This window comes from Corvus hawaiiensis, chromosome 20, assembly GCF_020740725.1.
Source record: "Corvus hawaiiensis isolate bCorHaw1 chromosome 20, bCorHaw1.pri.cur, whole genome shotgun sequence".
In the NCBI taxonomy this organism is placed as follows: domain Eukaryota; kingdom Metazoa; phylum Chordata; class Aves; order Passeriformes; family Corvidae; genus Corvus; species Corvus hawaiiensis.
This window is the reverse complement of record NC_063232.1, coordinates 2,963,574-2,988,810: the sequence shown is the minus strand read 5'-3', so window position 1 is coordinate 2,988,810 and position 25,237 is coordinate 2,963,574. Positions and strand designations below refer to the sequence as shown.

Genomic DNA, 25,237 nt, shown 5'->3' with positions numbered 1-25,237 from the left:
GCCGGCGCGGCCCCGCCGAGCCCCCGCGGCCGCGGGAACGCGCCCCGAGCCCCCCGGGAGCGCCCCCGCCCCGCGGAACGGCCGCGCGTGGCGCCGTGAGGGACGCGCCCCCCTGATTTGCATGTTCTGCCTGCGCTGGCCAATCAGAGGCGCGCCCGGAGGGAAGCGCCCGGCCCCGCACTAAAAACCGGCGGCTCTGGATCAGCACAACCCATTGAGATCTGTGATCCTAAAACCGAACCAGAACGGCACCAGGTATTGGGTTTCATTTACAAAATCCCCTGTTCCTATGTGGTACAAATCTGGTTGTCAAAATCCCCAGTGTCTAAGCCGTCCCTTAAGAATTTGGCAATCCCAATTAAAATCCCATTTAAAGAGAATATTCCAACACCTGACTTTCAGAATTTTAGTTTTACAATGCCTCTATCATTTCCTTATGAGCACTTTACTAATAAAACATCAGTTTTCTTTTCAATTAACTTATTGTAATACATTTTTTGATTCAAGAACTATTCCCAGTTAACTGAAAATGGCAGCTATAAGTCATTTTGTTAATATATTTCGCTCAGAAAACTGGGTTCTAGAAGCAGTATGCTGACTATTTTTTACCAGAAATAACAGAATACAGGAAAAAGTAAATATTTTCTGCCAGTACTTGTCTAAACTTAGTTTTTACCTTTCTTCAGAAGCTTCTTCACTTTCACATAGTTCCCTTCCCTGACATACTCATGCAGCTCAGCTTCCAGGGAGTCTCCTTTTATACTTCCAAGCTTGACTGGGCATGGAAAAGGGGGAGGGATGGGATGAGCCATCTTCTTTCCTGAACAGAACTGGGGAAAGGTAGGAAACATTATCAAGCTGCAAAGCACTGCAGCTTAAGTAACTTATTTCTGACTTCAGAACCTGTAGTAACTTAAAGTTATGGCTGCTTCCTGCAGGAATATCCAAAGACGGAAGGGAAAAACAGCCTCCTGCCTTCCCTAAGAGGTTCCTCTCGGACCGGCCGGTGCGGGAGCACAGCGGGGACGTGAGAGGCGACAACCGGGGAATCACAGAACCTGCCGGGTGCAGCGGCCTCTCCGCGAGCACACCGGCGGAACGCACCCAGCGGCATTCCCGGATCGGGAATGACCGCCCAGCCCCTTCCCGGAGCCCACGGCCACACGCGGCCCACGCGGTCCCGCTCACCCGCCGCTCCAACGGCCCCGACACGCGGGCAGCGCCCCGCGCATGCGCAGCGGCCCCGCCCGCCCGGTTCGCGCCAGGGTGGGGCTGGGGCGGGACCGGGGCGGGGCCGGGGCGGGGCGGGACCGGGACCGGGGCCGGGGCCGGGGCCGGGGCGGGGCGGGACCGGGGCCGGGGCGGGGCCGGGGCCTCCCGGTGCCTCCCGGTGCCTCTCGGTGCCTCCTGGTGCCGCCATGCAGCGGGAGGTGGGCACGTTGCCGCTGGCTCCCGCCCTGCGCTCACGCCTCGCCGCCGCCGGCTTCCAGACGGCGCAGGAGCTGCTGGACACCGGCCCCTGCGGCCTGAGCAAAGGTACCGGCGGCCTTCGGCCCCGCGGGGCCTCCCCTGGATATTCCGGGCCCTTCCCCCTTCCCCATCCCGGTCCCTGGGACGCCCCAATGAGGCCTCTGGGAAAGGGGCACAGTGAATAATAATAATAACAAAAAAGACGATTCTGGTAAAAGGTCAGCTGACACTGAGTGATGCAGGAAAACGAAAGGGTTCTGTTAGGCTCATTTCCTCTTCTTTCCCCAGCTTCCCTCTTGTTTTTACTACGTGATTTAAACAAAATAAGCTTCTTTGATGTCAGAAAATTGCCGTTTTCAAGGAATGTGTCATGATTCCTCCCTGTGAGGATGGTGAGGCCCTGGCACAGGGTGCCCAGAGAAGCTGTGGCTGCCCCATCCCTGGAAGTGTCCAAGGCCAGGTTAGATGAAGCTCTGAGCAATCTGGGGTAGTGGAAGGTGTCCTAGGATGGAACTGGGTTGTCTTTCAGGTCCCTTCCAACCCAAACCAGTCTGGGATTTTGATTATGGGTAGCTTTATTATCTATGATAGTAAAAGTTTAAAAATCACACCGTTAGTGCCAGGGCTGTGTGCATGTTGTCCTGAGAGGGTGAATAAGAATCATTTTGTGTCATGCAGCAGAATCAGTCACTGCTTATAAAATAAAGGTGGTTTGTGGTTTTGGCTTCTCTAGAAATTGGAATCTCGAGGGAAGAGGCACTGGAAGCGCTGCAGGTGGTGAGGCAGGAATGTCACAGGGATGCAGCAAGGACGGCTGGGGAATCAGGTGCCACCAGGAGGTGCACAGCCCTGGAGCTTCTGGAAGAAGAGCAAACTCAGGGCTTCATCATCACCTTCTGTTCAGCACTGGACAACATCCTGGGAGGTGGTGTGCAGCTGACAAAAATCACAGAGATCTGCGGAGCACCCGGTGTTGGCAAAACACAGTTGTGGTATTTTATTTTTCCATGATTTCTGTGCAAGCAACAATCACTTTTTGTTTAACTCAGCTATGAAATGAGTTCATTTTTCTTGTTGTCGTGGCTGCAATCCCTGATTCTTCTCCAGCATTGTAAATATAATAATGGCTGTACTGCTCCCTGTTCCGTGTATTCCTCAGCAGGAATATCACTCCAGGAGTGAGTTGGGACAGCTCTGGGGTATAAATATTCCTTTTTTTCCTGTTTCCCATGGCAGTATGCAGCTGGCAGTCGATGTCCAGATCCCAGAGTGCTTCGGGGGTGTTGCTGGAGAAGCCGTGTTCATTGACACTGAGGGGAGCTTTATGGTGGACAGAGTGGTGGACATTGCAGCTGCCTGTGTGCAGCACTGCCACCTTATTGCTGAGGCTCAGCAAGAAGAAGGTACGTTGCTAAGTCATTTCTTTCTGCCTAGCAGGCAAGGATGGAGTGAAACAAGTGTCTCGTAGGCTGCAGTGTTACTTTTGGAGTGTTTGCTGACAGCTTTTTATTTCCACCTGTGTGTGTCAAACCCTGAACTACATCTGTGTCTGGAGAAGACTGAGCTGGTCTACTTCAAAAATAATTATTTTTCTACATGGAGATTTTGTGATCATTTTGATCTTGGGGGTTTTAGGTGCTGTGTGAGGTTTTGGTGTTTGCTCTTCCTCCCTTCCTCCCTTCTTCCATTTTTTTAATACCTTAATGATCATGTTTGCACCAACACTCAAACCCAACTCTCCTGAGCAAAACTGAGTGTTTTGTTTCAAAACACAGGAACAGGTGGGGAAAGAAAAAAGGAACAGCAGAATTTTATGAGGCAGTGTTGCTGCTGAAGGCCCATACAGTAAAACCATAGCTGGAATTCAGCTTCTCCATAAAGTCAATACAGCCAGGCTGCATTTAGTAAGAGTTTTCTTCTCTAAGTCATCAGTCACTTGGGGATAAGGACACAACTTTTATGTTACTCATGGAGAATTTATGCACCAAACTTCTGTTTGAACTGAGGTAAAAAGACACTGTATTAAACGAGCTACTGCCTGTATATTAAACAAGGGATGATTAATAGTCCCTGATGTCGTCTGGTGGTGTTCTGGCTTGAAAATGATTTACTGGAGAAGTTCTTGCTTCAGAAATAAATTTTTCATTGTTGGAGGCCTCCTTTGGAGGCTCCAGTGTGTCTGTGTGCAAATGCTGGGATAGCATGTGCTCACCACCTTCCTGACTTTCAAGCCAGATGGAAAATATGTTTCCACACTCCTTACCTTGCCTGTTCTGTTTCTGGGGGCTTTGCTGTTGCTATGTGTGGAGGGCAGGGTTTGGTGGGATGATGAAAGTAACAATATGCTCGTACAGACTTCTGACTCATTTACTCATCTGTTTGTTTTGTTCTCAGATCATCGGAAAGCTTTGGAGACTTTCTCTCTGGAAAATATCCTCTCTCACATCTATTACTTCCGTTGTCGTGACTACGTAGAGCTGCTGGCCCAGGTCTACCTCCTGCCAGAATTCCTGTCAGAGCATTCCAAGGTAGGGGTTATTGCAGGCTTGTCAGGAGGTGTCACTCATCTTCACGATGAAGATTTTTGTCTGCTGTAGTAACATGAGTAAACACCTTGGTACCTCGTCAGCTTGGCAGTAAAATATTGGCTGATAGCAGAGTACAAATGTAAAGCCTTCTGCTTGTTTGCCTTTTCATTCCCATCCCAATTACTCTTGAGAGTAATTTGCTTTTGCCGTCCTCCTGAATTTCCACTCTGAGTTGAGGACGCTGGGTCTGTGCTGCCACATGTTCCATTTCTGTGAGCACTGAGCTGTGAATCACCACAGAACTGCTCCACACAAGAGCCTCTGAGCCAGGGGGGTGTGTAGTGACCATGAGGGTGGCATCAGAAAGGCTTAGTGCCACTTTTTTTGCCCTAGAAGATCACTGAGGACCAGAGACATCCTGCACCATCTGGAAAGTGACTCTTCTTCTTTTCAGTGCATCTTCTGTTGCTACAAGCAACCAGAGCCTGCAGCTTGACTCTTGGGTGGACTGCAGCCAGAAAGTTTCCTAGTACCTAATGTCTTAGAGAAATGCTATTGTAAGGCAGATTTTCACCACCTCCCCTCCAGATTTCTAGGCTCTGCACTGCGGATCACTCCCTGTCAGGATCTGAGGAACATGACTGTGCCTCCTTCTATCAGAGCACAAATCAATGTTGGATTAGATTGTCTTTTGCGTATACTCCAAAATTTTTCATTTATGGGAGCTGCTGTGTTCTTGAAAACACAGATGGGAGCCTCACTTTTGCCTGGTGTAGTCTGGTATTTCCCTTTCCCTGCCAGGTACTAACGGTGCCCTGTTGTGTTTGCTCTTGTGGAAAGTACATGGCTTCATTAGCACAGTTCCACTGGGCTGCAGTTCCCTGGAACCATCTGTGCTGATTATAAGGGCTTGGCCTGAAGCCTGGAGTTGGTTGCAGGAGAACCACAAGACCTTCCTCTGATTCTTTGGACAGGCTAAGAGTGACTTGACAGATTGCTCATTGCAGTCCAGCTCTCATTAAAATTAGTCTGATCCCTCTGGAGCCAGGTCTGGGATCACAGGAAGCCTCCAGATTTTAGGGGTTTTTATGAGAGAGACAAAGTTGTAGAGGTTTAAGGATAAAAAAGATGTAGAGTTAGAGATCCAAATGTGCCGTTTGGAAATAAGAATTAGTTTGAGATCTTGTTAATAATATGAGAAAGACTGTTAGAAAGTATTCTTGTCATAAAAAACCCAATTCTTTAAGGTCTGCTAGAGCCAAGCTGGCATGGACAAGGCAGGTGTTACCAAGCTCTCTTTATACTTTAAATACTTTAAGTTTTCCTGTCGCCTATCTTAAAACAAGTGCAACTGGGAGAAATTTAACTAAATTGCATCCTACCTGGGCAAATTTGTGATAGCCAAGTTATATAACCATGTATACATTCCTGTCTAGCATGTGTCATGTTGATGCTGTTAAACTGGTTGTTCTTAAAGAAATGATACATGAGGAAGATGTACAGACTCATGGGAAAGAATTTGCAGGAAGGAGGGGAAATGAGAATACAGATGAATATCTTCTTTTAATCCCAACTATTTAATCTTCTTTTGCAAATTAAGGGTCTGTTTTTGTCAGCTGGAGGCCCAGGACGATCTCATTGTGATGTTTGTGCAGGCTTGTATGTTCCAGTCATAAAGAGACTTCCCAGTAATGAGTTAAATCAATAATGCAGAAAATCAGGATTCTTGTGTTGTTTCCAATTTGTTATCTTGTGCAGTAATGCAAGAACTTGTAGACACTAAGGATTTGAGTGACATCTGAACATGCAGGCACTGTAAGACCATCCATCTCCCTCCTGTATTTCAAACTTGGGTCATCAAAACAGCCACAACAAATGAAGATAGAATAAATCAAAATCCCAGACTAATGTTTATACAGTGTCTTGAGGGTGATGAGCCAGCAGCTGCAGTGCGCTCCGACTTCAGCTAATGATTGCTACAAAAGAAATAATTCAGCAAAGCAAACATCTTGAGGCAAGATAGATCCTCAGCTCCAGTGCAGTGTGCCTGGAATATCTTTAGCATCTGTTAAACTCTGTGTTTCCAAGACAGATCACTGATAAGAGCTGAGTTATCTCAGCAGTGGCTTCAGACAGCGTGTATTCTGATTTTGATTTGGATTTGATTTTTTAGGGAGAAGGTGAAATAAATTACTGTTTGTGGAGAGTTGACTGAAGTACAGTTCTGATGTTTAATGAATATTTTCTCCAGCTTCTCCCCTGCAAGGCTTCGAGTCCAGCTTTGCCCATCATATTCACCTAAGTCGGAAATGAAACATTCCACTGCACTTAAAAACAGGTCTGGCTGCTTTTTGTCATTTTTTTATAGGATGGTAATGGCAGTTTTTTATCTTTTCTTCTGCATTTAGGTCCGGCTGGTGGTGATTGATGGAATTGCCTTTCCCTTTCGCCACGACTTTGAGGACCTGTCCCTCCGCACGAGGCTGCTGAACGGGCTGGCACAGCAGCTCATCATCATAGCCAACGACCATAAATCAGCAGTAAGTCCAAGGCAGGCTTAAATCCCAAAAGATGCTACTTTTTTTTGCAAATAATCAAGGAGATGTGATTTGCTTTTGTCTCTAAATAGCAAAATAAAACTGCAGTAATGTCCTCTGCCTTCATTCTTGCCAGTTTAAATGTAGAGGGATCACAAAGGCAAAACACCTAAAAGGTGGGAAATTCCTAGACTTGCCCAAATAAGTAAAATTTGCATCAACAGCATCCTGTGGATCTTAAGTAAGTGGTAGAATGGCATTTTTAATGCTGTTTGCCATCATCTCCAATGATTTGGTTGGACAAGGGATGCTCCTCTGATGACTTTACCTACAAAAATACCTCAGAGTATTCAGCAGTTCCAACACAACTTTCCACTCTTTGTTTAAAAATGAACTATGGAACCACTTTATCTGCTGGATTGGCCTTCTCTTCTGGCATCCATGGAAACCCAGAGCTTCCTTCCTGGGCATTGTTTCTACGTCACTGATGGTCTGGAGGCAGCAGAGCCGCAGCCAGCAGATGGCACTGGGAAGCTGCAGCTGTTCCAGAAGTTGTTTTGGAAGTCTGGCAGCTCAGAGAAGCATTGTTCCGGAATTAGAGCTTCCCCAGCCCTCAAAATGGTGTTTATGCCTCTAACAGTATCCAGGTGACTTGTGACCTTGTCACCCACAACCCTCTGGCGCAGTTGGCTTTTGTTCCAAGCAGCTAAAAATAAAACTCCCCTTGTGCTTCCTCTGGGAGCTGTGGGAAGGGAAGAGCCCAGCATTCCCAAAGTATCCTGCCATGAGCTGTGGAGCTCCTTCCTGCTGCTCTGGGCACCAGGGAGATGATGTTCCAGGGTCTGCAAAGCCTCAGGTTTCCTGAGTGCTTTCCATCACAGCTTGGTACCTGGTGACCTTGAACAGCAGCTGCTGTCATTGGACAGTGTTTTTCTTTGGTCAAGGATAAAATATATAAATTATTTATTCTCAACCAGGCAGTAGTTTGGTGCAAACTTGCTAAATAAACTCTTGCTAAAGGAGTCAGAGCTTCAGGAATGGTTTTGCTTGGATTTGCCCTCTTGTTAGTGGTGTCTGAGTTAGTTCCATGAGCTGTGAGCAGGCTAAATCCAGCCTGCATGCCAGGGATTGCTTGTCAGGCAGCCTGGATGCTCTAATATGGAAGGAAGTCAGATCCTAAACCTGGACTCGGAGTGAGGATGCCCAGCCCTTCTCCAGCAGGGAGATGAGGAGGCTATTTGGGGCTGTTACCATGCACTTGTGATGAGTTACTTCTCTAAAATGTGCAATATCTGTGCTGGGCTCCCAGCTGTGTAAATGTTTTAGGGTGTGCTCAGCAGAATTGTTTCCTCTCACACACTTTCCTGAACTGCTCCAGCACGAATCCTCTGAGCATGTCAAACAATGGAACTCTCTAGGGTCTAAGATGGGTACAATTTTTCATTTTTAATGAAGTTTGTAATTAATATTCCTGGCTCTTTTCTGTCTCACCCACCCCCACTTCTACCAGGGATCTAACCTAGACTGTCTGTGAGCCTCCTACAAGTGATTGGGGCTGCGAAAACACTCCCCCGCTCTGTCTGTTCACTTCCATTCTGCTTTGTGTTGTACCCACTTGTGCATTTTTAGACTACAAGGCACAGAAATTCAGTTAATCACCAGGCTAATGCGCGTTGTGAGCAGCACCACCAAGTTCATTTACCCCAGGGACTGAGAGCTGGCTCCTCATGGAGCAAGTCACCTGCAGCTAAACATAGATCCAAACAGCATTTAGGACAAATGTTGTGGGATAAATAAGTTGTGTGGGGTTTGCGTCCCTTGGAGAGGATGAAATGGAGGTTTCTTTAAAGTCTTGAATGAAGGAAATCTCCCATTCAAACCAAAAATACATTTTGCAGGGTTCTCTTAATTTGTTTTGAAAAGATGAGGCACCTTTACAGTTTCTCCTCATTAACACAGGAGCTTCATCACAGTTGCCAAGAGTTTTGCCTGAGTAACTGCTTCATCAGTAAAAGCTTTTTGAAAATTCCCTCTCTTCCCTCCCACCAGTATGGTGCTTTTCCAGGACATTTTCTTATTTCTTTGCTTCTGCTTCCTCTTTCAGGTGGTTCTGACAAACCAAATGACAACAAGGATTGGACAAAGCCAGTCCACGTTGGTACCTGCTTTAGGTAAGTGTTTAGCTTTGAGTTGAAAATTGATATAGGATTTCCTTTCCTTTGGCTTTATGTACAAAGAAAAATCATCCAAAAAATGTACCTGGGAGGAGTAATCCTGTAGCAGGAATGTGGTGAGGAAGAGGTTAAATCACTAAAAAAGAACCCAGCTTAATGGTTTCATACCCCAAACTAAGCTGCAATTTCCTAAATTCCCTGAGAACCATTCACTGCCTCTCCCAAACAGTTTAAATTGTTTATTTTCCCATTACCCTTGAACATGTTCCATTAATTATTTGCAAAGGCATTTCATATTTGCTGCATCACTGGAATTCTCTGCAGTTATGATGTAGAGGGAAGTTCTATGTGGGATCCTCAGGCACAGCCTGCCCTGAGCCAGGTTAAAGAGTTTTTTTTCTAGCTGCTCAATTTTGCCCTGTAATGAGCAGATACCTCATCCAGACCTTTCTGCTGCAGTCACAGGGGAAAATAAAACAGTTCTGAAGTGGAGATTTCTACAAATTAAGGAAAGGTTCTGCATTTAAATCTTATTTCAGGCTGTAGCTTTGCATTATTTTATGATTCACTTAAAGGGCACAAATTCTTCAGGTTCTGTGAGCTAAGTAATAATTCCCTTGTTCTGGAGAGGAGGGAGAAGGGGACAGTACAAAGGCAAAGATGTTCCCAGAGTCTGTACAGGCACCAAACCATTTGGCACAGATGTAGAGTAAAATGAATAAACACAGCCCATCTCCTGCAGGAATGTGAAGAACATGGAATTTGGAGCTGTGCAGGCAGACCCAGCTCGCAGGATCTGACCCTTTTTGTCAGTTTTGCCTCTTGCTCTCTGATGGATTATTTTTGGCAGCCTTTCTTGCTACAAACTCAATTAAAGCTAATAGAGTCTGTCTTTTTTTCACTGGCCAGCATTGTTTGGGAGATGTTGTGTTTATTGAGTCATGGGGACAGTAAAGAATGTGAAGACATTCAGGGGAGGTTATAATTCACAGATATCCTGCATTGCCTTGTGCATATTTTCTTTCACAAACAATTAATTTGACATGACCTCCCGTGGAGCTGACTGTGACTCTCCCCAGTGTGTGTGACCACAGCATTGTTAAACTGAGTAGTGTGAACTCTTCCAAAAATGCAATTTGGTACCAGCTGGTAAAATATTTAACCAAGTGGTTTTGATGCCCTGCTCTGAAGAGATGGTATTTCAAAAGTCTCATCATAAAGGCCTAAAGAGCCTCCTCCTCCATGGTTTGGTGGAGCCAAAGGAACTGTTGAGGGAAGGGTCAGCAGCAAATCCCCAAGTAAAATCAATCAATCCTATTGCCTCCACTAAATAGGGGTTTTTTCCCCCATTGACTGGTAAGCCTGAAAAACAGCTTTTTCATGAAAGCATTAATCTCTAAACTCTTATTCAGCTCCTGTGCAGAAGGGAAGATCTTAATTATGGGGGGGAAGGGGGGGGGGAAGAAAAGAAAAAAGCACAGATGCTGCAAGGTATTAAGTCAAGAGCTTTATGAAGGGGACAGCTTTCTTTCCCACTAGTGATAGCTAAGCTGGGTGTTCCTAAACATTTCTACGAAATATATTTAGAAAGGAGGTCAAATATTAATCTACAGGCAGTTCAACTCAGAAATATCTCATTTTACAGTAGCATTTTTCGCTCATATTCAATGCAGTTGGAAACGTGCTGGTGTGGAATTTGTAGCCATTGTAAAATGTGTTTTGATCTCTGCCTCAGAGCCATATCTGAGAGCCAAAATCTTTAATCTCAACTCAGATGTAGTGGAGCAAGGTCTGGCAAGATGCCTAGAGGGTCTAGGTCTTCATTACAGTGGGATCATTTTTTTCCTTCTCTGTGCTCTAATAAATACCAGAGCACAGGGGGCACGAGGGGCTGGGGGTGTGGTGGAGGCCAGGGAGGGATGGACAGGAAAGAGCAGGTAGACAGGGGAGACTTGACTGGTTTAAAGTGCAATCCATCTTTGGACTGCTGACAGAGATAAACAGAGGAAAAAGCACCCAATAAAGCTGTCTGTACATTGATTTGTGGTCAGGTGGGAGCTGAAACAAGTGACTGTGCCCCTGAATCAGGATAACAATCCAAACTTCCTTCTCTCTTTCCACCACACTTCCCTATTCCTTGCTTTTGGTTGTGTTATTTTGCATTTTGCTGTCAGAAGCAGAAGACTGCTTCAGGGGCCCTTAATACTTTAATAATCATTGACTTTCTCCCAAAGCTGCTGTCCCAAAGGGAGTGATGTTTGCTCATAATTATGCCTGAGAGACAGAATATTGCAGTTCTGAAGTAGGATTTAGACCTCCTCACCAGACTTCTTCAGTAGTAATTAGACACATCTCTTCTTCAAGCTGCCTCTGTTTTCAAGATTTGTCTAGTACCTGTCCTTTATTAGGCATCCATAACATTTTTCTACGAATATGGAAGTATTGCATCAAGATTTCTATAAAACACACTGACTACAGAAGTTATTTCTTGTCTCGGTGTATTTGTTGTGCAATCCTTGCAAGTATGAAAAAGATGTGATGCATCACTGCAAGAAGGACATGTTTTGTTTTAATCATGGGGGGTTTTTGAAGATTAATTTCATTTCAGCTTGCTGACAGTGGTGGTGGTATAAGAGATAATGATCTGTCATTTTGTGTCCCTCAGGAGAAAGCTGGGGACACGCTGCCACCGTCCGTTTAATCTTTCACTGGGACAACAGTCAGAGGTGAGTGAAAACGTGAGGAAAATCCATGTAATGACAAGTGTGGCACTGGAGAATCTTTCAGACTGAAGCATGGGTTTGAATTTGGCTCCTTGCCTTGCTCTGGTTGGTTGTAGCCACTATAATTTCTTCGGGTAGAATTTTTTTGCTTCAGTGTTTTCATCCCCTGTCAGTCCAAAGCTAGAGATGCCAAGGAAGGCATTAAAACCACCTAGACAGTGACCCTCAGGACAGGCCACTGACCCTGAGCTTCAGGGGCAGCCACTGGACCCTTCTGCTTTGGAATGCAGCAGGATCCTGCAGAGCTGTGCAATTCCAGGTTCCAGTGACCTGCAGAGAGGCAGAAGGGGCTGCATTGATGGCCAGCACAGGGCTGAGGTGTGGGGGGTGGGTTGAACCCTTCTAAAAACAGTGTGAAATTCTGTCTGTTGCAATGAGATCTCCTCTGTTTCCTGGTTCTCCTTTCCCCTCTTTGCTTTGCAAGGTCATTTCTCGTTCCTGGTCAGTTAAATTTGTCCTGTGTATAATATCACCATGCAGCAGCTTGAGATTAAGGAGCTGTGCTGCAATTCCCTAATCTTCTGCAGTGAGCAAAAATGCTGCAGGAATGTTGTTGTGCAGAGTTTTGCTTGTTGAATTTGAAAGAAAAATGCGGTGACACTTTCTTGGGGAGTTTTGTTTTTAAATTCTAAGTTTGAAGGCAATGCAGAATGATTACAGCAGGCTGTTTAATTTGGAATTAAATTAACATCACTGATTAGTTAACAGTCTTTTTAGGACAAGTTGCATCAACATAATGATTGCAGTGAACAAAAGTTAATTTTATATATGAAAAGAACTTTTTTTCTTCTGCAACACAGCTAGGAAGGCTGCAGATAGAAGTTGCAGAAAACAAGCCAAGGATAGACAAGCATGGCTTATTTACTGATGTAAATCTGCAGCTAACATGGAGTGGGGCCTGCAGAAACAGCAATTCTGGATACAACTGTAAAAGCAGAAATAGCTCAATGCTGTCTTATTTTTGCAAAGGCTGCCTATAGCTGATGATCCATTGTGGTTTTGTTGTTTTTATGTCAGGTTATTGGGCACAAAGATCACTTGAGGATCCATTTGCCTTTTTTTAAAAAAAAATTTTAAATGTGCTTTGGCCAGCTCTGGTACCTGTCTCCTCCTTTCTGTCTACTACTGAAAATATCAGAGCTTAATTCTAAGGGTTCTCTTTGCTGGGAGGAAAGATCCTGTTGAGTCAGAGGCTCCAGCTGAGCTCTTGTGAAAGCCTGGCTTCTGCAGCTCCAGATTTGGGCAATTTTGTCAAGTATAACCCAGCATTTGAGTGTTCTGAGGAATTCCCTGTGTAGCTAACATGAAGTGGCAGCGTTCCTCAGGCTGTAATTACGTGCTCTCTAATAGAATGGCACCTCAGGGAGGAAAAAAAACCCCAAAAATAATTAACAGGATTTTTGGCAGGGTGTCTTGCTACAGAGAGCTGAACACTTTCTAGATTGGCTTATGTAAGTGTGAGTTTTGGGGAGGTGGGCACGGTGCAGACCAGCAGCACTGGCAAGGGTTGAAAACCCCTTTGCTTTTGAGCTGCTTTGCAATTTTCTCTCTGTATTATGCAAGCATTTACTGTAGAACACAAATCAAGGTGTATTGCTTAGAGTCTAAATGCACCAAATCAGGGAAGTGTCAGAGGAGAAATGAAAGGGGAACTACTTTCTCAAGGTTATGCTGTGTGTCAGTGGCAAGGGCAAGCATAGAAATAGAACATCTTCTCCAGCCTCTGGGTTATATTGACAGGCTTGTGAAATCTCTGGAAAAAGCCTCCCTAGAAGTACTGGAATTCTTGAGGGTCTCTCCCAGCTTTGAGAAGTCAGTGAACAAATGATTAATGGAGTAGGGAAGAGTTGTGCTCAAAACCTTTTTTGTTTGCATTTTAAGAAAGTGACATTTGGATTTAATTCATAATGAATATTGTTCCAAAAATGTCATCAAATTCTGTGATGAAACAAGGCTAATTAATCATTCACTCTTTTTAGTAGGTCTAGATTGTGTTTGAGCTGACAGGTCATGTAAGGATGAGAATCCACAGTTTGAATGACCTATATGAAAATACATCCATAAGAATTCCACTGGTACTGTAGGAAAACTTGGGTCTGGTCACTGAGCTATTTGGAATTTTTATTACTCTATTAATTAATCATAATTACCTGGGGTTTCTTTTACCAGGTTGGCCACATTGTACAAATCACCGAGTCAGAAGGAGTCCACCATAGCCTATCACATCACAGTGAGTATTCCTCTGGGGATGGAGATTCACAGATGGGAGCACATTGTCAGCTGTAAAGGAATTTTCAGACAAATCTGAGAATGGTCTTTGCTTTTTTAGTGTTGCTTTTCAGCTGCCTTCTGAAGGGAACCAGTAATACTGGGATATCTCCAGATTTAGGGGTAATTTGCACCTTTTCTCTTTAGAAAAGTGACCCAGCATTTTTTCCTCTCAGAGTTAAAATGCTTTTGATTTCCAGATCAAACTTCCAGGCAGCCTGTCCCCACCTGTTCTGCTGCTAGTGCTGCTTATTTTATCTGCCCTTGGTGTTAACTTTTGGCCTAAGTGCAATTACCAAGAACGATCTTAGCCTTCATTTTGGGAGACCTGAACTGTTTTTTCCCTGGTCAGGTAGGGTGTTGTTTCTCAGGTGGTTCTTTGCATCTGTTCCAGCTGAGTTCATCTTTTTAGGATCAGGATGACCAGAATTCAACCCAGTATTCCAGAGGCCTCACCAGTGCTTTGTTCCATAGGTATTTCCCCATCTCTGCTTTATGTGTGGTATCAACCATGTTGTGTTTATCCTACACTGACCCTACACCAGCCAATATACGCAGAGTTTTCGGCCACTATCATGTAAGGAGCTTCCAGCTTATGGCTGGAGTCCTTATTCATCCCTAGTTAAATCCTGTGATTATTTCCTATTGTGGAGTGCTTAGATACATATTAATGAGAAGAGATGCTGTCTAAGCTGTATTTAGGTTTGAAAAGACAGCACCACTCAACTCTTATCTCCTCAAACGTCAGATCCATAGGTACAACTCCGTAACTATTTGCTGCGTGTCCTCATGGAAACACGTTGCCATAGCATTTTCTGCAGATTTTAATGCTGCCATCAGATGAGATCCTCAAACTTTCAAAGAGAAATCAGATTTTTTTTTTTCCCCCCACTCCTGAATGTGTTCACCTGGACAGAAGAAATACTGCAAATATATACTTTGATAAAGATTGGAAGGGGAAGTGGGATTGCATCCCAAGGTTGTTTGGATCATGTGATGTGAGTCCTTTTTTCTCCAGCTGACAAACAGATGGATTTTATCTCAGACAGTTTAATTGCCTTTTACTTTCACTTTTATGAGCACCATAAAACACCTATGCTCTCTTCTGTGTGAATGCACACAATCTTGAAATAGAGTTGAGAGTGAATCCTAATCAAAGATTAGTTAAAATTTAAGATTATCCCTGTGTTTTTTCCCTTAATCCTGATGAACTGCTTCAGCAGATGATTTCTTAAGTAAAAAATGTATTATCCCCATCTCTTTCATGAAATTCAGGTCTGAGAACAGTCTGCTGTTACCATTTCTCATTCCATAGTAAAACTGGAAGATGTCAATACATCCAGTGTTTCCGAGTCAGATTTGTGTATAACCAGCATACAAAAAAAAGATATTTAAAAACCAAAAAATAAATTCCTTAGGACTTAAAAATGTTCAAATGAGGTGCTTTGGTACCATTGGCAAAGTGGCTGCTCAGTGCCCATGAGCTGATGAAATGTGTAAATTCATGACTGAGCTGTGGGGTTTTTTTATCCCTGTCCTTTCCAGCACTCTGGCATCAGTCACCACTCTGAGGGGGCTGTGGAACTCCTCTCCCATGAAATCCTTTCTTCCACAGGCTGATAAGGATTCATTCTTAAATGCAGAGTATAGAAATGGAAATTGATTTATGCACAAGGGAGTAAGCTCAGCTGATTCACCTGAATTTCCCAGGAATGTGACCTGATTATTTCATAGTGAAAGACAGAGACCCAGGATCTAAATTCCAGGGAGGAATTGTGTTTCCCTGAGCTGTGGAGGGTCTGCCAGGCCAGCAATGGGAACACTGCTCAGGTAACAAACCCATCTACCCTTGCCAGTCTTGCTGCAGAGGGTGTAAATCCAGAGGACATTAAGGAACAATTCAAAATGACAGAAGTCTGAGCTTTGTCCTTGATTCCAGCAGCCACCTCCTCACCATCTAAAACCCACTCCCAAACCTCACGAATATACACAAAATTCTTGTGTTTTCAAGGTGCCTGCCTGTAACCAAGTACAAGATAACCATCCTGGGCAGTCTACTTTATGTTCTGGCCCTTATAACCCTTGGAATGCTTTCACTGGGAGTCAGCATTCTGGATTAAGTGGATAGTTGGCTACAGATCCACCTATGTGCCTCAGGGAAATGGCAGAGATTAGATGCAGCGAAACATTAAACTTGAAGATTCCCCATTATGCTCTTTAGAATAACACTTGAGTTGCTTATAAATAGCAGAGGGGCTGCACAGATCCTGCCCTTGTGGCACCTCTTGTTGGTTGTTCCTTTAAAAAACCCGGGTTGGGTGAGGTGAGGCTTTCAGAAATAGAAATACAGGAAGGGGAGACTTAAGACATTTTGCTCGGGTTTGGGATTGATCTTGGTGTGGGACACACTGGCATTTGGGAAGAGTCACGTCTGATGGTAATTCTGCCTGCTTTTTTCACACTGCACCAACCCAAAATGTCAGCATTCCTGAAATGCTCTTGTCCCCACATTGTCTCTACCTGAGCGTTTTGGATCAGCAAAGCAATTTTGTGTTCTGATTAATGCCTTTTCCTCTCTAAGTCTGCACTGAGAGTCTTCACTGAGCTGTCAGCAGTGCTCTCTGCACAGCATTTGTCTGGAGATGGGAATTCAGACAGTTGCAGGCTTCACACAACGTCTCATCATCTCCATCTGCATCCATGACATGTTTAACTAACTGACTTCGAGGTCTTTCATATTTTAAAATGGTTAAAAATTAAATTGTGAGCTACAGTAACAGAAAATATGAGTGGTACTAGGCCAGCTAGAACACTTCAAGCACTCTCCTGGGTAGCAGCATGTAGTTTTCACTTCTACATTTAGTTTTTGGCAGTCAAAGGTTTTCATCCTATTGTGTCCCATAAATTACTATGCTGGAACAGTCTTTGCAGTCTAGAGGCAGATTCAGCTCTGCTGTTCTCTTACAATGTCTCATTGATGTTTTCAGTTCATTAAGTAGGTACATGGAACAAAAATATCCTAGGTTGTAGAAATTCACAGTTTTGTTTCTGAAAATGACTGAGGCAATTAATCCAGTCATCTCCTTGCTTCTGTGGGAGCTGATGGATTTGTCTTTTGATTTATTTAAATAGGCAACATAAGTTAATTTACAGAGAAGCAGTTTTTCATAGCCATAGGGGTGATAAACAGTAAAATGAAAGTGATAGCCTAGTTGGTGAAAATAAAATATCTTTAAAAAACAAAATGAGGCACATGTGTTGTAAAGTATGCAGTGCTGAGCTTAACCTGGTCTATAAACATAAATGGCAGCATCATCTCTCATTCTGATCTTCTGGGAACTGGTTACTCATGCTTTCTATCCCTACAAGCCTTAGCTCATGCTTTTCCTTCCATCTTCCAGTCCCATGGCTTCCGAGATGTGCAGCCTCCAGCTGTCACTCACAGCACAGAAGGGACTGAGATGAACCCTCGGAAACGGCCACGGACAGAGGAGGAGAAGCAGCAGTGATTCCAAAGTGGAATGTTAAAAACCTGCAGGAGAGCAGTGGCAGAGTGGATGTGCAGCCAAAGGCAGCCTGAGAGACTTTCAACTTCAGTTCCTGCTCTGGACTTTATTTTAATATTAAGACTGCAACGTGCAAGTTTCTGCAGCACAAAATTCCTTTGTGTATGGCATAATTGTACTTTTATAATAAAAATCTATGTTTTCTATAACAAGTGGCTTCAGCTTTGGCGTTGGGTTTTTTTTGTTTGGGTTTTTTTTTGGGGGGGGGGTGCTACAACTCCATCTTTTCACACTGGGTAAAAAGACAATGAAATGAGAGCCTTCAGCACAGCACATTTAATGACAGGCATGTGGATCAGTCATCTGGCTTTGTGTGTACCTGAATTTTAAGGAGGTGGATGCAGCACTGTGCTCACCACAGGCTCAGAGCAGGACACAAGCAGTGGATGCTGGAAGAGAAATGCAGCTTTCAGTGCTACACCAGAGTGGGGCTTTAGCCCTCACCTGCTGCAAAGTCCTTGGTCAAGGACAATCAAAGCTCTGCTTTGAACTTCTCATTTATCCTGTAGTGGCAACAACAGAGATGAAAGACTGGATCTGAAGGACAAAGGATTTAATCCAGCACAATAATTTTATGTTTCTGTCTCAGTAAGTGGGAATATTTTACCATGACTCAGGCTTGAACCAAACTGCTGCATAGCTCTGACTTCCATGTTCTTCATTTCATTTCAGGCTGTAATCAGGATCTCTTTTGTTCGTGGCTGTAATAAAAAGGAAACCCAGACTTAGGCACCAGCAATATCAGCAGCTCCAGAATCTAAACCCAGAGAATGAAAGTACTCTGAAAGCACAGCAGCTTTTTGTCCTCTTTTTATTAAGAGAAAACAAATCGAGGAGATTATTAGAGGAGAAGAAAGGTGCTGCACTGCAAAATAGTAATTACTTCAATTATGAGAAGTGTTTGTACACATGCACAGAGATGACCCCTTTTGGCAGAGCATTCGGTAATGTTAGAGCTGAGGAAACTCAGCCAGCAGCTAAATGGAGAATTCAAGTTGTGGGAGTCACTATCTTAAATTTTTAATTTAGTATACACTAAACTGACTTTGCCTTGAAACAAAATTCAGTGCTGAATCTGAGTCATAAAATCTCTCTATTCAAAAAAGGCTGCAAAAAAAAAAAAGGCAGTGTTTTTTGCATCATTATAGGGTTTAAATAAAAATTACATAATAAAGTATTAAAGGGAAAAGTATTGAGTTGCCATGCAGCAAACCAGGCTGTGTCAAAATTTAAAAACTGTGAGTCAGGGAGAAGCTCTGAAGGAAGCAGCATGACATAAGGGAAGGGAGGCAGCGGGATCTGTGACTCAGACAAACATTTCAATGCAGAAGACACAGGCAAACAAAAGGATCCTACCGCATGTGATGTCAGCAAGCAAACGCTCCCGTTTGGGAATAAAGGCTTCCTACGTATTGCAGTGCGGGAGGAGGGGGGAGCTGGCACCGAGCTCTTGCCTACGTAGCCACAAGGAAAACCATCCATTAGGAATGTTGGAGCAATATTTTCAGGAGCTCTCCTGGTTCCTGGTGATAGCTGCTATCTAAGGGGTTTGGTAATTATGGAAAAATCCATTTCTCTCAATGCATTGTGCTGGGATTTAACACCCGCCCCACGTTCTTCCATGTGTGAGCAGAGTAACTGTGGCTCCCATATACTATTAATTTCAGCTGACTGTGGTTTTAATTTTGTTTGTAGTAGAGTAGCATCCAAAAGCCCCAGCTGAGATGCTGATCCTGTTATAACAAGATAAATGGTTTTGGCTGAGTAAATGTTAGAGCTTCCAGTGTTATGGGCATCATTATTCAAATAAAAAAGATGCACAGTTACTGGTTAACAGTGGGAGCTACAAAATGTCCAGAGGAAACATTGGAGGCTCTCTATGCTGAGATTTTTAAATTTTTCTCTCTTTTCTTCCTATTGAAGCTATTATAAAAATCAGTTCTGCAGACCAGAACTGAGAGAAGGATCTGTTGGCGGAGACAAAATTAGATTAAATGAGCCAGATTTCGTTCTCATCTGCTGGAGACAAGGAAGCTGTTCCAGGCTCAGAATTGCAGAGAAAGAAAAAATTTGACCATTGCCTCACCAGTAAATCTTCCATGGCAAGTTGGTTTTTTTCCATGTGCGCCTGGAATTCTCATGCATGTCACAGCATCAGTGCCCAACAGCAAGGGGCAGAAGAGAATTTTATTATTGCACAAAAAGTAAGATTCTAAGTAGCCAACCTCATGGCACTGCATCAAAAAGAAAACGGGTTGTTTGATTTGCTGCTTAAGTCCCAGTTTGCTGAAAGCCAAGGGCTTTAACTGTCATGCTGAGTTTGAAATGATTCCATTTTTTGTGGGGACGACATTTACTTGCGGTGGAGGAACTTATTTTGTCACCACAACAAGAATCCAGATCCCACCACAGGCCTTGGCAACAGGCAAACACTGCGGTCACAGGAGAATTCTCAAGCCCTGAGTCTTGCTTCAAAACTCTTTCATTTGGACAGGGAAAATAACAATTTATTTATTCCTGATTTGATGTGTTCTGCACCTTTTCCATTATGAAATACTGAGGAACCAGCTAGCCTCTAAGTAGAGTAAATATAAGAAAATGTGGAGAAGAAGTAGCTTAACTGGAGGTACAAAGGTGTAGCCAAGGTTCAAGGTAGGAAATCGGTCTCCTATTGAAGTCAATCACAAAGTGATTTATTTGTGTGGAAAGGAGATTTGGCCTCTAACCTGAGTGTTGAGTACAGAGCTGAGAAAAGTACATTTAAAATATAACAACCATTTTCCTGTTGAATTTCAGTTACTGTTCCTTTACTTATTTTACAGGGGGACTAAATTTAGAATTAGATTTATTCTCAGGTATTTCATGGATTAACAACAAAGGTGAAATCCTTACTGCCTGCTTTTTGAACTCCACCCTTTTTCCTGAACAAAAGAAGATAGGAAAGTTGGAAGGACAAGTCATTGTGCTCCAGCTTCCCAAAAGAGACTGTCTTTACCATGCTCAGGATAATAATTCTTTAGAAAGGCACATTAAGATGTGTTGTACTGGTTAATTCTACGTGAAATATATGTGGTAAAGTTTGAAGTATGGTTTGATGCTTTCTTATCCTTGAAGGAAATGGAATAAACAGAGCGCCGACATGGCACTAACACAAATATTACAGCAGAGCACAGAAGGGAAATAACAGCTTTTTAAAAGGATGAGACCCAGGGAGGTCAGTCTGTGTTCCCAAAGCAGCTCAAGCACAAGGGCCCTGCTAAGAGCTCGCCCAGGGAGCCTGGCTGCAGGGGAATGTGGCGCTGGCACTGTCTGGGAGCAGCCCGGCCAGCCCTCCTCCGCACCAGCCCCTCGGCTCCAGGAACCAGTGCCAGCTGCTACCTGCTCCGGGCTTCCCTCTGCCTGCTCCCCAGCCTGGGCACTCAGTGTCTCGTGGCTCCTGGCCATGCACTCATTTGGGATGATTAGGGTCAGGGGAGTTGGCTTCCCTTGGCTGGAGCAAGATGCCTGCATTAATGTTCTATCCTGAAGAATGAAATCACCGGGAACTGGCCCCTTTCCCAGTACTGAATTTCACCCACAAATGCACCCACTGTTAAACTGTCAGCTCCTGTCTTGCTTCCCACAAGCAAGAAATATTCCTACAATATCCACTATCTATTAGAGAGCCTAAGCTCTACACATTTTTAATTCTATCTATTGAAATAATAAATGGCATTAAAACCAATAGTTCCATCATTACACAAGTAGTAAAAATGTTAGATGATGTGCCAAAGGAATGCATAGAAAAGTGTGTATTTTACTAAGTCATCCTTCAAGAATTATAGCCAATTCTGCTCACTTTATTACAAGAATTACTTGCCATTGATTTAAACAGAGCCAAAGAAGCATCGGGATATTAAAAAAAAATAAATCACATTTCAGTTTCAAACAATGAGAATGGGGAATGTTTAAAATATTTTATAACATAGATAGGACAGTAAAAAAGAAACTCTACAGACCCCAACAAATGGTTCTAATTGGATCTGGATGTATTTCTCAAAGGCCACAAATATGCCGTTCGACTCAGTTTGCATTATTTTGGGGGCTTAAATTTCTGACACATATCCTTCTAATACTCTTAATTTATTTAGTGTGAACTGCTGCAAATTTAGCAACACAGTTACAACTACACTCACTCAGTAATTCTTTTTGTATCATATATGTTACTAAATTAAAATGTTTTGGGCTAAAGAACAAGTTGAGTCCTTAGCAAGAAAATAATGCCTATAAAGTGCAGCATGTCAATACTGTAACACTTCCTTTTACTAGATAAGCTTACTGCTTACTATGCTTTTGATAGTAAATGTGCTATGTCACATAAATCTATCTCTCTAAAGTTATTCATTCATTAATTTTTTGAAATGAACACAAGTTTCTGTGGCTAAATCATAGGGTTTGAGACTGTGGAAAGAAGTTAGAATCAGCTGCATCAATGGGATTTGAGGGGGACACTAATTCAAACCACACCCTTTCCTAAACAGGGGTTTGAATGGAAGGCCAAAAATGGAATTTTCCTTTGGGATGGGACTGGAAATTTCCATGACAGCTGGAAGTGGGATTCAGGCCTGAAATCCCGTGTTTTGCAAAGGATGGGGATATTTCAGAATAATCTTTGACTATTAATCTGGAAAAGCTGACTTGACCTGAAAAACTTTGAAGAAAAATAGTAAGAGAAAGAAAAAGAGAGAAGAACTTTGGTGTTTAGGAACACCCCAATACAGTATTTATTATGGTAAAGGAGTCAGTAAAATTGTGGTGACAGAAGTTACTCAGCTTTTTAAAGCTGCAGTTGAACAGACTGAACCTAAGAAAATTAACTGGGGCTTGATGGATGTTGACTCTGTCAACAAGAGTCTTCTTGCTGTATTCCTTACAAATTCTTGCTTCAGTCTTAAGCAACTGAATTATTAAAACTGAATATAGCTTCTAAAATTAATTCAGGTTTACTGCAAAAGCCCTACTTTTTAAAGGAAGAAGCCCTACTTTGAAGAGGCATTTACCATTGGATTTTTCCCATTAAACTCATTTGTATGGTATCAGATCATATATCACAGGTATGCTGAGTATTGTCAAAGCACTCTTCATGACCCTACATGTCTTCTGTTTGTCAGCCCACAGGAATCACTTCCAAAGGTGACAAAGAATTAAAAAGCACTTCTTTTTGCCCACCATACAATTCAGGCCACCTCCCCAAGGCCTGCTTATTTCTCAACAGCAAATGAGAAAGAGGAAGGCATTGTTTTAAGGCTAAATTAAAACAGATTTCTTCCAAAACAATACTGTAAAATGTTCTTTTTTCAAACAAAAAGCAACATGATTAAGCTGAAATGGATACAAACACCCATGTTTCCTTCTCACATCAAGTTCAAACCTTATTCTCCATATGATTTGCAATGGTATCAGACTCACATGTTGTGAATTGTGAGTTTATTCCATCCACCTTCCCTCATCCCATAGGAACCATCCACCCAGCTGCTACCCAGTGATATCCAGAGTGTAGCCAGGCACTCTAAATTTAGCTCCCAGAGTTCCTGAACACTCCAAACATTTCGTAACAGCACCGAGCACAGGCTCTGAGGGATCAGTGGGTAGCACGTTGTGCTTAGAGCTTCCTTTTCTGGGCAGCACTGAGGAGCAGGGTGGCTCCTCCTGGGGGAATTGCCCACCCTGGTGGCCCCACAGAGAGCAGGGCCAGCAGGTTCCTCCTGCCTGGCTCAGCCACACCACCCACAGTGACCATATGCTCCACTTTCCAGCTTAATGGGAATGGTTTTCCACCTTTCCCTCCCAGAAACCAACGTCAGCATGGCTGGGAGCCATCAGCTCTCTATTTAATATTAGAGCAAAACAATCCCGACTTGACAGTAGTGCCAAAAGTTGACAAAGTGTCCTGAGTGTGGAGTTCTACTCTATTTCATTTTAATTAGTGTCTTCTGCCACGAGACAAATGATGAAAAGCACATGGGGACTGCCAAGATGAATCAAGGACATCTGGTAACTTTAACATTTCAATAAGAAACGGAGTAGGTATTACTCCCAGATTCTCTTCTGTGCTGTTGGAAACAACTAAAAAATACATAGAATTAACAAAAATTTTAGAGAAAGGCTGCCTAAATGCTTTTGAATCTCTTCTTAGATAGTTTTAATTGCTGTTTGTCATACAACATGAAGCTGATCTTGCATCTTGTTGAATTAGCTGTTACTTCCCTAAGACATTGTTACAATAGGAATTTTTATAATTCAGATCATATTACGCCAAGGTTATCTGGATTATAGTTTCTTAGAAACTCCAATTGCCTCTGGATTCCTAGTGAAAAACAACTAATCATGAAGTTAAAACTGCTTTGTGATACTTGCATTGCTATTCATCCTCCCAGGGCTTGTGACTCACTGATGATGCAGAACACACAAACATAAAAAAAACCAAACCAAAATCCAGCAATGACATCGTCAGCTGCAACTGGGAGCTCTCTGCTCAAAAAGAACTGCAATGTTTCTTACCCTTCAGTGTTTCTTACCCTTCAAACCTACCTGGCACCCCTAAATAAACAAGTGTTAAACTGAAAATAAAGAAATTGTATAAAGAAAAATACTGCTTAGAGATAACCTTGCAGGAGAAGCTATGTGATTTTCTGTCACTGTCAGCTGTGAAAGACCAAGACCAACAGTGGCAATCACATTTTTAACTGTCAGGGCTTTTACATATTCACAAGATTGCAATATGATCAGCCAATGCAGGTTGCCGGAAATATTCTAAAATTAGTTTGGCTCTAAAATAATTCACCAAATAGAAGACAGATTTACAGGAGCACCTGACATGCAGAGGTAATTACTACAATGCAGAGAACAACAGGTTTCAGCAAGATACTGTCCTTGTTACAATACATAAAAATTTGAGGATCTTTTTTCATATGAGGCTCCTGATTTGACCATTTTTCAAGGTATATCTGACATTAAGGATATCGTTCCCTCCCATGTGTACAAGCTATTCTAAATGTGTGGCAATTATACCTGTTCATTATTGGTATTTATGGACCTGATAGCTCTGAAAATAGCTTCCAGCAGCAATGAATAAAACAAGCCAAAATGCCTTTCACAAATGAAAGACATTCATTAGACAGCAAGAGAATATTCAGTACAGTTTGTCTCCCACTAACGGGTTATCTTTTAAGTTTTGGTTGGAGTAGCATCTTCAGCTTCTCACAAGTTCTCCTTTACCAGAACATGGAATGTGTAGATACTGCATAATACGTAGTTTATCATAGGATCATGGAATGGTTTGGGTTGGAAGGGACCTTAAGGATCATCTATCCAACTCCTGCCATGGGCAGGGACACCTTCCGCTGAACCTGGGTGTTCAGAGCTCCATCCAACCTGGCCTTGGACACTTCCAGGGATGGGGCAGCCACAGCTTCTCCGGACAACCTGTGCCGGGGCCTCCCCACCCTCACAGCGAAGAAGTCCTTCCGAACACCTAAACCAAACCTACCCTCTTCCTTTCTCATGGCCAGCTCCCCTCACGCAAACACGCTCCGATGTCAAACCCGCTCTCCGCGGCTGCTCCTGGCCCCGGCTTGGCGGGACAGCGGCGTCCCCTCACGGCGGGGTGAGCCCGGGCCGCCCCCCGCTGCCGCCCCGGCCCCGCGCACCCTCCGGCAGCCGCGGAGGCGCCGACGGCGGCGGCGGAAGCTCCAGGGAAGCCCCGAAGGAGGCAGGGATTAGGTAACAAGCGATGTGCGCTCAGGTTTCCTCCGGGTTCCTGTGATGAACCTACGCGTCTGGCTGCCTTCGCATGACTCATCACAGCGGCGCGGCTGCCGCCGCTCCCGCTCCCCCGCCAGCGCCGCGGCCCGAGCCGCCCCCTCGGGCGGC

At 43.7% G+C, this 25,237-nt stretch overlaps 2 protein-coding genes and 1 long non-coding RNA gene across 5 annotated transcripts in view; 1 reads left to right on the top strand and 2 right to left on the bottom strand.

Annotated features, from left to right (window-relative positions):
* The window catches only part of TEX14 (testis expressed 14, intercellular bridge forming factor), a 28,556-nt gene extending 27,317 nt beyond the window's left edge, over nt 1-1,239 (bottom strand). For both annotated transcript variants that reach the window (XM_048324542.1, XM_048324544.1), the window contains exons 1-2: nt 1,189-1,239; nt 677-830 (exon numbers count right to left, since the gene is read on the bottom strand). In XM_048324542.1, the coding sequence (XP_048180499.1) occupies nt 677-812 (136 nt within the window). In that variant the 5' untranslated portion in view covers nt 813-830; nt 1,189-1,239. The remainder of the gene's footprint in view (nt 1-676; nt 831-1,188) is intronic.
* Nucleotides 1,240-1,358: 119 nt separating this feature from the next.
* Nucleotides 1,359-17,482, top strand: RAD51C (RAD51 paralog C). The gene is made up of 9 exons (XM_048324548.1): nt 1,359-1,536; nt 2,204-2,462; nt 2,707-2,873; nt 3,865-3,998; nt 6,407-6,538; nt 8,640-8,706; nt 11,375-11,435; nt 13,662-13,722; nt 17,162-17,482. Exons 1-9 carry the CDS (start codon nt 1,419-1,421, stop codon nt 17,267-17,269), a joined length of 1,107 nt encoding a protein of 368 aa, XP_048180505.1. The 5' UTR covers nt 1,359-1,418; the 3' UTR covers nt 17,270-17,482.
* Nucleotides 16,840-25,226, bottom strand: LOC125336224. 2 transcript variants are annotated; one of them, XR_007207705.1, is made up of 4 exons: nt 24,855-25,226; nt 18,683-18,780; nt 17,646-18,027; nt 16,840-17,292 (listed from the first exon to the last, which is right to left on the bottom strand). It is a non-coding gene; the product is annotated as an uncharacterized LOC125336224 (long non-coding RNA). The 2 variants fall into 2 exon arrangements; XR_007207704.1 differs by lacking the exon at nt 18,683-18,780.
* Between the last annotated feature and the right edge of the window lie 11 nt (nt 25,227-25,237).